The following is a 12,201-nucleotide window of genomic DNA, read 5'->3' on the forward strand; positions in this document are numbered from 1 at the left end:
CGTTCCTACTGCCATGCGCTGGCCATCAGTTCCACCTTTGGAGAGGGTCTGACCTAACAGGCTGGGAGTGGGGCCGAGCAATCAGCTTTGATAATCGTTGTCAGTATCCTGAAGCACAGAGTAGAGAACCACCAGCCCGGGCGCTAGAGCTCCAGAGATGAACGAGTAGATGAAGAAGGCCTGGGCTGTGAGCAGAGTGTGATTCCCTGAACGATGAACTTGAATTTACAAAGGAGACTTCAAGGGAAGGTTGGGATCTGCCCCCATGACCTGAGAATCTACAAGCTATTGAAAAAAATGGGAATCGGACATTATGATTGCAAAAGCTCACAATAAAGAAATAAGAGGGAAAATGATGATGTATTAGGAAAAGCATTTTGCACGGTACACACTCACACACCCGAAAACAGGTTCACAAAAGAATGATCATCCTAACACATGTAATACATTCTTAACTTTTCTATTCAATTCTATTTCATTCATCTTAAAATGCTGGCCATAATCTACTAAAATTCATTTGAGAACTATCATTGAGAAACACATTGGTCTACCAAAGCTCAGTGAACATCCATGAAGTGCCCCACGGGATTCAAAGGACAGCACAAAAGATGTGAAAGGTGCAGGTCCTGCAGAAAAGATTCAATGACGTGAAATCACAGAGTAGGCCAAGACTTGTGAAAAATACCAAGGAGAGCCAAATTAGCTTTTCTTTGAGCCAAAGCCACACGGGTAGAACCGGCACACTGCCTGGTCACAAGGCCCATGAAGCCTGATGGGATCACAGAAGGCAGGGAAAAGCAGAGCAGATCAGCCCCTATCCCGACTCAGGCTTCTCTCTCTTGGAAGACAATCTCTGATCTGGAAAAGGTAGAATAATCCCAGTCAAAGGGAGCCCAGGGTAGCTAAGGAGGCATGAAATCAGCTCCCAGTTGCTTGAGTTCAAGTCTGCGGCCCCAACACAAGTCGCATCTCAACAGAGTCATCATCGCCGCTACAGTTCGGGTACTGAACATAAGCTCATTTAATCTTCCACCCCTCCCTGAGGTATTAGTTCCCGGATTTGACGGACGACTACGTTTAAGGGGCTTTCCAAATCCACAAGCTGGTGAGGTGGCTGAGTGGGGACTGGAACTCAAGTGTGAAGGCAAAGCTCACATTCGGTCCTCTGCTCAAAATGCACAGGTAACACCGCGGAAGACCGGAGGAAGCCCCAGATGAAATCCCGCCTGTGTTACTATAACCCAGCTCGTGTTTTCCTATCTTAATCTCCATTATCAGGAAATATCTGATCAAGGGCTTGGTTAGGTCCAAATGTTCCAGGTCTATGGGATCAAATTCAATGTCGGCGATGTGTCCCTGATTCCTGAGGCCTCGGAAGTCTGGCTAGAAATCACACAATCCCTGCTGGGAATTATTCTTCGCAAATATGTGTTTGTTTCACACGAAAGAAAGTGAGGATCTTTAGTTTATGCATTAGGAAATCCACTCTGGAACTTTCCTTGGGGCCACAGTCAGCCTCATCAGTCACTTTCTGCCACTATACACTTCTCATTCCTCCAATATTCCTTATTGAGACCTACTGTGTGCCAAGCCCTATGCTAAGGGCTCTCACACATACTTCCCCAATTAATCTCCTTGTCACGTTTGAGGCAACAATTAATATTTTACCTGCTTGGTAGGTAAGAACACTGAGGCACGGAGAAGCTATGTAGGTTGCTTGTTGTTGCTATTTCAAAGGATAGAGCTGGGATTTTAAATGAGGTGTGATGATACGGGCTCTTTTCTACATATTGCGTTCACACCTCTCTTCCTTTGTTCCCGCTTCTCCCTCCGCCTAGAACGCCCTTGGCTCCTAATCCAGGGGCCAAGACTCCCTCCCACGCCTTTCTGTCGCTCCTCCTGGTCTGTGATAGGATTAATAGCTCCTTTATCCTCAGGAACCTCCTCGTATACATCTATCAAGTCTCTGACACTATTGTTTTGCAGTTATTGGTTTTTGGTCCCGTGGCTCATATTAACTCTGAAATCTGTGCGTGAATATCTCAGAATCTGCATCCTCTTTATCCCTGTGACCCAGCAAGAACCTAGTGCCAGCAGGGAGAAGGTCCTCTGTGGATGTCTGCCAAGTTGTTCCGTGGAATTACTAGGCTGGTGCATCAGATGGAAAAAGTGGTGTCGATTGCACTGATAGGGAAGGCTGGAGAGTTATTTATTTATCCTCAGCCTAGGGCTGCATGAGGCATTATCCTAATATATATTCAAATATCACTCAGGTGGGCCATTCAAAGGGGGATTTTTGCGACAGCGTACGGCAAAAATAAAGCTAACATTTACAGAGTACCTTTCATGTGCCAGATTTTACATTTATCTTGCTATGGCATGTACTGTTATCCCGTTAAGTTGTAGGTGAAAAACAGGTTCAGCATGGTGAAGCGACTCGGAAGTTGCAGAAATGGCATCCAGCCCAGGTCTGCTGGAAACCACCACTGCCCTCTTCCCACCGTGGTGCGGAGTGGGTGTGGGGTGGCCGAAAGGCTAACACTAGCTTTGCATCTCCTTCTAATGAAGGGAAATCGTGGTCTCACACGTTACAAGCAGCAACTTAGAAATGGGCAAGTGGCCGTAGAGATGCAGGGCTGCAACATTCCACACCCCAGGGCGCTGTTTGTAGCCTGATCCGAGGCGGTCCTTGGACTTGCGCGTGCGCACCTACAAAGTCGTAACAGCCGACGACAGAGCTGGGCAAGGGAGACTACCGACCCGGGGGAGCTCTCTCAGTTTCTTCCTCGGAGCTCTTATCACCTCGAGAGCATCAGGGAACCCCCTCGAGACGCCTTTTAAATCCTTTCACAAGTTCCCTCCAGCCCCAGTCCTCCACAATATCATGTGAACCCTGTTTACCAGATCTCTGAACAACAGAGTGTATCCACGTGGGGGTTTGGCTTGCTCCTGATGCAGGCTTTTCTTTGGGCAGATTCATGATCTTCTCTGGGACTCACCGGCCTTACCTTTAAATGGTAACAAAGGTCATTTACCGATCCACCAGACTCTCTTGATCTGGTTCTAACATGGGTGATGTAGGATTTGAATGCCCTTTAAAGAAGTGCATACAAATCCCTTGGGCACCTGGTGCTGATCCGGATTCAGTAGTGTGGGATGAGGCCCGGGATTGTGCAACGAGACAGAGCCCCAACCCCTTTGAGGACTGAGGCTTTAGGGCCTTTCAGACAGTGGGCGCAATTTGCCTTCCTTCTCCTGTCTGGGCTGCTCCCATCCCCCATCTCCATACCCACCACCCTCTTGGCCCTACACGGCTCCTGTTCCCCAGGGTCTTTGAGATCTGCTTTCCATTTTAAAACTAGAGGTCATCTCACTCCCACTTCCTCTTGCCTTCTCAAATGTCTCATTATAGGTAGAAGGTTTTTTTTTTCTTTCATTTTTAAATAGGATTTTTAAAATTTAAGTTTTACTTAGTTAACATACAGTGCAATTTTGGCTTCTGAAGTAGAATTCAGTGATTCATCACTTACAACACCCAGTGCTCATCACAACAGGTGCCCTCCTTAATCCTCTTCACCCATTTAGCCCATCCCCCCACCCGCCTCCCTCCAGCAACCCTGTTTGTTCTCTATCCTTAAGAGTCTCTTTTAGTTTGTTTCCTTCTCTCCTTCTCCCTCCTTTCCCATGTGATTTCTGCCCATTCTATTTGCTTTCTTAAATTCCACACGTGAGTGAAATCATGTTGTATTTGTCTTTCTCTGACTGACTTATTTCACTTAACATAATACATTCTAGCTCCATCCACATTGTTGCAAATGGCAAGAGTTCATCCTTTCTGACGGCTGAAGAATATTCCATTATATATATATATCACATCTTCTTTATCCATTCATCTGTGGATGGACATTTGGGCTCTCTCCATTGTTTTGGCTATTGTTGCTGGTGCTGCTATAAACATCAGGGGGGCATGTGCCCCTTCAAATCTGTATGTTTGTATCCTTTGGGTAAATACCTAGTAGTGCAGTTGCTGGGTCATAGGGTAGCTCTATTTTTAACTTTTTGAGGAATCTCCGTACTGTTTCCAGAGGGGCTGCACCAGCTTGCATTCCCACCAAGAGGGTAAGAGGGTTCCCCTTTCTCTGCACCCTGGTCAACAGCTGTTGTTTCCTGTGTTGTTAATCTTAGCCATACAGGTAGAAGTTTAAGGACTAAGGTCCTGTCCCCCCTCACCGGATCCATGTGGTGAAATAAAGCAGTAAGCTCTGAATTCCAAACCAGACCCCAGGTCTTCCCACTGAGGCCGCCCCACAGCAGAGCGTCTCTTGCAGACATGCCATCCACAACGGGAAACCACAAGCAAGGCCAACAAAGGGACTCACAGAGACTGAAGTGATGTTGGGCTATCATCATAGCGTATTTTGGTCCTTTCAGAAAAATCAGAAGCGGGCAAGAGGCCCAGAAACTAAGGCCCCCTTTCTGCCCAAGGACAGGTCCCAACTTTTTCAGGTTGGAATTTGTCTTGGTGCAAGTCAATGCTGTCAAACAGTCCTTTTCAAACTGTATCCCAGAGATTTTGACAGGATGCTTACAGATGGCATCAAGAGAGGAGAATGGAGGTGTGGGCAAATAAGCTGTGAAATGGTGACTTAGAGCAAAATTGTTTTGTTTTTGTTTTTGTTTGTAGCTGAAGGATTTTTCAAAGCTTTCAATATGCCAGAGGGCACTGCCAATCTCTAGGAAAAGGCTACAATAGACAACACTTCCCAAATTCATATGTCCAAGGAATGTGCTTTTGGTTGTTTTGTTTTGTTTTGTTTTTGTGGAGCAAGTCTTGTGGCTTATGTTCTAAGGAACAGATTTGGGGAAATATTAAAGTTGAATCGCATAAGCTAAGACCACATGTTAAGAGAGAAACTTCTCAGGGTTGGGGTAGTAAAGCTATGCTTTTACACAAAAACATGCACAAAATGCCTACGGTCTCCATTCTCAGAGTAGATTAAGGAAGAAAGACAGACCCTCACTCCTTTGTGGCAGATCTGTAATCCTTCAGAAGACATCTTGGTGTGGGGCCTCTGGAAAAGTGGGGGCAGGAGAAACCCAGGTACAGATGCAGAATTGAAAGGATAAAGCCCACAAGGGGTGTTAGATCCTTATATCTCAGTTATTTCCAACCCAGGATTATACCATAACCTACACACATGCTGGGGGGAAAAAAAAAAAAAAAAAAAAAAAAATATATATATATATATATATATATTAAAAATAACATATATAAATATTTAAATATTAAAACAAAATAAAATATAAATATATAAATAAAATATTAAAAATTTTATATAAACTTATATAAATAAAATAAAATATTTAAATAAATTCAATAACTAAATATAATAAAAAATATATATGTAGAGAGAGAGTCTCCGTTAGCATCAAGTGATACTATGTTTAATGAAAATCCGCAAACTGTAATTTTTACATGATTTGAACCCCAAATCACTCTGTTACTTTTTTTAATAGTTTGTGATTACAAAAATAATGAACAATTAGAAGAAAAAAACCCAATGGTTTGTAAAAAAATTACTCTGAAAGAAAGCTTAGGGTCATAAAAGTTTTTTAAAAGTCTAAAATGTTCAGTTTGGTTTTTAGTAATGTTTTACTTCAAAGTAAATAACAAGATATTGACTAAACCTTAGGAATTAGGATGGTCTCTAGACTTTGAACCCCTGTAAAGTCACCATGAAACGACTGAAACATTCGTAAAAACTAATCCTCCCCTTTTACAGTACCTAAGGGTTTATAAGTACTTTAGGGAAAGCAGAGCATTAACATTTATTGAATAATTACTATGTCCCAGGCAGGATGTGAGCCGCGCCGTATATGAATGTGTCTTACCGGTTCAGGCTTATGGAAGCAGAGAATGTTAGAGGTGTAAAGTGATTTGCCCAAGATCCTATAATGGAAGGGACAGAACGAGATCCCAGGACATCAAATGACTGAGTCAGGGTTCTTCCCCCCCCTTCCCCGCCACCCACTGGAGCGAGTAAGAGGTGGGGGCAGGCTCTCACGGAGCGTGTTTGCTCCCATCTGCTCTGCTCCACATGCCTTTCGCGTCTCCGTGTGGCCTCAGACTGAGAATCTCCAAGCTGGGAAAGGTTTATGGCACTGACCGGGCAGCTCCTTCCCTAACTGACACAATTGTCAGGGGAGATCCCTGGTCTGGTGATCTATCTTGAAGCGAGAATGAGCAGTGATTCTGTATCCAAAGCACACAGATCCTCCTGAAAAATCAATTTGTATATGCCAACAACTTGGCCATCACACCAGTGATGTGTCTCCTTCCTCCTTCTCTCGGGCAGTGAACAAGGACGTGTTTTCAGCCTGCAGCGTGTGCACCTAAAACTTACCTGGGGACTTTCAGTTAAAAGACTACACCCCACTTTCAGGGGCGCTCCTAGGGTCGGCGGGGTGGTGTGTACTGCAGCTGCAGCCCTCAGCACAACCCGACTTACTGATAAGAAGCCCGGTGATCCCTGAAGAGTGCCAGTCCCAGCCCCAAGAGGGTGAGCAGCATCAGCTTCGCCATGGCTCGGACAGGAACGGGCGAGGACTGGGCTCATCCGCAGACCTCGGGAGGCTGGCCTGCCTGCAGCCTGAGCCCCGCTGGTGCCGCCTGGCTCGGACCGCCCCACCCCGCCCCTCTCTGCAACACCGAGGGCACTGGCTTGGGATCAGCACCAGAGGCCAGGAGCTGCGTGCTCCCTGGAGACTTTAAAGAGACGAGATGGAGAACAGCTGCCCAGACCCGGCAAGAGGTGGAGAGCTTGCCCCTTGGTGGAAATGGAGAGCTGTGGGAAAAAGAGAGCTAGGCTTTATGAGCGCTCCCTTGGTGCCAACAAGGTCCTAATCCTTGTGGCGCAGAGGCGTTCAGTAATGTGATCACCGTGACTCAGCCAGAAAAGGCATGGAAGGAAGAAAGGGCTGTGATTAGAACCCCTAAGATCTAACTTCATTCTCCCCAGGCTACCACTGCTCGTCACCTTCAAACATCTGGATTTGGGGCATCTCAATCTCAGAGCAACTCTCCTGAGCTCACAGCTCAGCACGTCCATCCCTGCAATGTTCATTCATTCCGGGGCTCAGGGACACATACTGAGTACCTGCTGTGTGCTAGAAATAGTCAAACACACCGCTACTGCCTATGTAGTGCTGTGGGGGATGCACGCATGCGTCAGGGATATGCGCATAGTCTATGGAAAAGAATAAAACAGGGAAGAAAGATAGGGAGTACTGAGGCGCCACTTAAAGAATGGGAATTAGGAAAAGCCTCGCTGTTAAGGGGACACCTGAGCAAAGCCAGAAAGGAGGTGCCTCTGTACGTCTATGTCTCCTGTCTCTCCTGTTACCAGTGAAGGAAGTGTTTCCTGCTTCACTAAAGGCCAGCCACTCCCTTTCTTTCCTTCTCAAGGATTTTGGTCCCAGTGGCACCTCCTCTCCCCTGCAGCATCCATCTAGTCCTCTTTTCTGGAATAATGCTATCAGATACCAACATGCTTTAGTGTCACTCACAGTTCTGGGGAAAATGCTCTTTGACCCCACATGCTCACTTTTCCCCCTTTCTCTGCTCTTCTCTGTTTTTTAAAAACCTCCGAAAGGTTTGCCAACAGTCACTGCTTCCCTTTTATCATCTCTTGTAACAGATGAGTGACGGCCACAAATTCTTTGAGACTTCTTTTACGGAGGAGTGGGCACAGGACCTTGTCCTCCAGTGGGTGCTGACTCTCTGAGTGCCTTCGTTCATAAAATTCAGTGGCGCCATTCAAGTTTGCAGGCACAACCTAGACACCAACAGCTTCCACCTCCTGTGACTTGGAACACTTGCTCTTAATCCTTGAGCTTCTGCATAATAAATATCGTCATCCCGTTGGAGTGTTCACAGGAAAGGTTCCAAACACATGGAGAGGGAAAGTGGCCAGCCCTCTAGCCATCTACGCCAAGGCCACAGATGTGTGAATGAAGCCTTAGTGGACACTCCAGACAAGTCCAGCCACCAACTGAATACCATTGAGTCACCCCAGTTGACACCATGTGGACCAGAAGAATCTGCCTACTGAGCCCTGCCCAAATTCCTTACTCATTGATTATGAGTGTAAGAAAATGATTGATTCAGCAACTAACTTTAGAGAATATCTCCAATCTCCCATTCTCCACTTAACCCATTCTTTTTTTTTTTTTTTTTTAAGATTTTATTTACTTATTTGACAGAGACAGCCAGCGAGAGAGGGAAGGCAAGCAGGGGAGTGGGAGAGGAAGAAGCAGGCTCCCAGTAGAGGAGCCCGATGTGGGGCTTGATCCCAGAACGCCGGGATCACGCCCTGAGCTGAAGACAGACGCTTAACGACTGCACCACCCAGGCGCCACTTAACCCATTCTAATATAGCTTGTGTTCCTTTGACTCAACTGTAGAATTTACTCTTATTAAACCACCCATAATATCCACATTATCAAATCTGGTGGTTACTTCTCTGCTGTAACCATATTCAGCTTGTAACCACATTGACTACAGATAGCCACTCCCTTTTCGAATACTTACCTCTCTTGGATTCTGTGATCCCACCCTCTTCCAATTTTTTCTTTACCTTCCTCATCTTCTTTGCAGGGTCCTCCTGTCACTGACCTCTAAATGATGAAGCCCTAGGACTTGTTCTAAAATATCTTCTCTTTTTACCTTCTCTCTGAAGGTGACACCATCAATTCCAGTGGATTTAAACACAATCAGTATGCTGATGTTTCCAAAATGTACACACCTAGCTCAAGCCTGTTACTGTGGCTCTGATAAACCATCCATGATCTTTCTAGCTAAAGAAGCACACCCACCTCCAGCAACCTTTTGACATTATCCCATATCTTTGATTACTCATTGTTTTTGAAATCATCTTGTTAATATCCTTATACATTTGTGATCTATTGCTGCCTAATGGAATGAAGCTCCTCGAGTTTGGGGGTTTTGTCTTATTTCCCACTATGACCTCAAAGCATAAAAAGGAGCCTGGCAAAGAGTAGTCCCTTATTAAACATAAGTGACTGGTTGGCTGGTGAGACTAATGCCTGGTTTATACCCCCACTGGGATGTCTAATAGTCTCCTTAAAAGGTGTCCATAGCAGAACTCTTGATTCCCCACCCCAACATGTCATGTCCTCCAATCTCTCCACACCTCAATAAATGGCACCTCTACCCTCAGTTGCTGAAACCCGAAACCCAGACATCTTCATTCACCTGCCCCTTCCTCTAATACCTCCTTGCACCAAATATATTAGTCAGTCCCATAGGCTTTCCTTCCGTACTAATTATCTATTGCTTCACAACAAATTGTGTCAAAATCTAGCAGTTAAAAGCAACAAAAATTTATTATCTCATGATTTCTGGGGGTCAGTGACCTAGGTGCGGCATAACTATAGCTCTTGCTCAAGGTCTTTCATGAACTGGCAGCTGAGCTGTGAGCCAGAGTTGTTGTGACGGTTAATTTTATGTGTTAACCTGACTGGACTAAGGGATGCCCAGGCAGCTGGTAAATTATTTCTGGGTGTGTCTGTGAGAGTGTTTCTGGAAAAGATTAGCATTTGACTCAATAAACTGAGTAAAGAAGATCAATCCTCATTAATGTGCACGGGCATCAGCCAATCCTTTGAGGGCCTGCATAGAACAAAAAGGTGGAGGAAGGAAAAATGTTCTCTCTCTCTCTCTTTACTTGAGCTGGGGTATCCACCTGCTTCTACCCTTGGATATCAAAGCTCTGGCTCTTGGACCTTCAGACTCTGGAACTGATATCTGCAGCCCCCTCATTTCTCAGGCTTTCAGACTGGACGGGATTATACCACTGGCGTTCCTGCTCTCCAGCTTACAGATAGCATATCGTGGCATCTATCTATCTATCATCTATACTATCAGTTCTGTTTTTCTGGAGAGCCCTGGCTAATACAGCTGTACCCTCATCTGAAGGCTCATCAAGGGTGGGGTGGAAGAGGTAAGATCAGCTTCCAAGATGACTCACATAGTTGTTGGCAGTCTTTGGTCTCTTGACTCATGAGCCTTTCTTTCCACAGAGCTGTAGCCTAATAAAGTAGCTGACTTCCCTCGGGATGAGCAAATGAACAAAGCAAGAGAGTATGCCCCCAACATGGAAACCACAGAAATGACACCTCCTAGCTTCTGCCATATTCTCTTTGCTGGAAGCAAACAACTCCAGTCCACATTTAAGAGGAGAAGAATGAAGCCCCACCTCTTCAGAGAAGGCACAGGAAAGAGTGTGTGACATACCTAAAACCACCACAGTTTGCAAAGAAATATCCAATCAGCCCACTTCTTTCCACTTCTACTGCCATCACCCTGATGCAGGCAACCATTGTCTCTAGGCTCAAACAAACAAACAACCACTTCACTCTTCTTTCCCTGGCCTCCAATCCATTCTCCCCACTGCAGCTAGAGTAAGCTCTTAAAAATGTAAGTCAGATCATATCATTTCCCCATTTCTCATTTTACTTTCTTATCATGGCCTAAAAGGTCATACAAGATCTGGCCTGCACCTGTCATCTGACCTAATTTCTTATCATTCCCTCAGCATAATGTTCCAGCAACACTAGCGTCCCTATCATTCTGTAAGCATGTCAGGCTTATTGCACCTCATCATTTTTGCCTTTGTTATCCTTTGGCTAGAATGCTCTCCCCATCCTTACCTGCTCCCTGACTGCTCCTTGAGGTTTTCTTTCCTGTCCTTCAGGTCTTCACTGAGAGGCCATTTTCAATGTTACTGTCTATAATAGCCTCCCTTTGTATCCTCCACCCACCGCCAGTCACAGCTAACGTGAAGTCATTAGCACCAGTACAGGGTTACTGGTTGTTAGAATAGTGACATATCTCTGTTCTGGTTGGTAAATACGTCTTCAGGTCCCCCAAGAGGGCCTCCACAACACTGACCATTACCCTTCCCCTAGAACTCCCCCACCAACACACACACACACACACACACACTTACACACACACTTTGTCATGATCCAGCAACTAAGGGGTGATTGCCTTCCATGACAGGCTTTCCAGGAGTCTTCCCAGTCCAAACTGTACCCCAGTCCATTGTGACTGAGAATGTGCTAGACAGGTTGTTAAGGACTCCATCATCCCTGCCTTCACATCACTCTTCACCCTATGGAACTATTTTGTTTGTCTTTTTGTTTACTTGCAGGTGGCCTGCCTTCCCTCACTAGCATGTGAACTTGAGGAGGGCACAGACCTTGACTAATTTGTCGTCTACCTTCTCTTCAACGTCTAGAACAGTTTCTGGCACAGTAGGTGCTCAAAACTTTGGAAAGAATAAACAAATGGCAGAAAATGGGGCATAAAGAGGCAGGAAGAGCAGGACTGGAGGGTGAGTTGGGGAGTAGAGGAGAGATGCCATGTCCTTCTCCTCTGACCCAGTTAATTTATTAACTTACTAATTTATTTATTGAATAAATTAGACAATATATGAATATCCTTTCCAATTTGTTCTACCCTGTGAGAACTTAGAGCAGTCATTCTTAACTCTTTTGGAAGGGACTCAGCTAACTGTGAGACTCTGACGAATGCAGTAACCTTGCCCTGGGTTCATATATATACAAAACACGCCAGCTTTCAGTGGTTTCACACGTCCATCCCCAAAGCCCTTGGTGACCAAGGCTAGATATTAAGAATCCTTGTCAAAAAGAAAAATGAAAACTCTTTGAATAGTTAATGATCTCCAATCAGTTGCTTTGAGAGTTCTACTGTATGTGGAAATATTGCTCTGGGCTTTTGCACCTACTCTTTTGTTTGAAACACTTTTTTCCCACAACATCTCTATTCCCTATTTGTGATATAACCAAATCCTACTTGCTCCTTCAGGCATAAGTTTGGAATTTACTTTGGCTAGTCTTTCTTGATCCCTAATTCTTAAGTACCCTTTTCATACGTCCTTTGCACCATGTGTCTTTATTATTCTTACCGTTCTGTATTATTCATACCTTATTACTTTTCTGTTTTTCTCATTAGACTATAAACCCATATAATACTGCCTTGTTTATTGTCATAGCCCTAAAGCCTGGTTTAGCATCAAACACAGGTGAGGTGCCCAATATATATTGAATTAACGAATGAATGAATGTTTGGAAAGTATTAGAGAAGCCTCTGGAATA

The 12,201-nt window shown here is 45.0% G+C and overlaps 1 protein-coding gene across 2 annotated transcripts in view; it reads right to left on the bottom strand.

Annotated features, from left to right (window-relative positions):
- Positions 1–6,738, bottom strand: part of PON1 (paraoxonase 1) — a 32,908-nt gene extending 26,170 nt beyond the window's left edge. The window contains exon 1 of one of the 2 annotated variants that reach the window (XM_026506017.4): positions 6,510–6,738. In XM_026506017.4, the coding sequence (XP_026361802.2) occupies positions 6,510–6,583 (74 nt within the window). In that variant the 5' untranslated portion in view covers positions 6,584–6,738. The remainder of the gene's footprint in view (positions 1–6,509) is intronic. The other variant, XM_026506025.3, reaches the window with a different exon arrangement.
- Positions 6,739–12,201: the final 5,463 nt, after the last annotated feature.

Source organism: Ursus arctos, unplaced genomic scaffold (assembly GCF_023065955.2).
Source record: "Ursus arctos isolate Adak ecotype North America unplaced genomic scaffold, UrsArc2.0 scaffold_3, whole genome shotgun sequence".
In the NCBI taxonomy this organism is placed as follows: Eukaryota; Metazoa; Chordata; class Mammalia; order Carnivora; family Ursidae; genus Ursus; species Ursus arctos.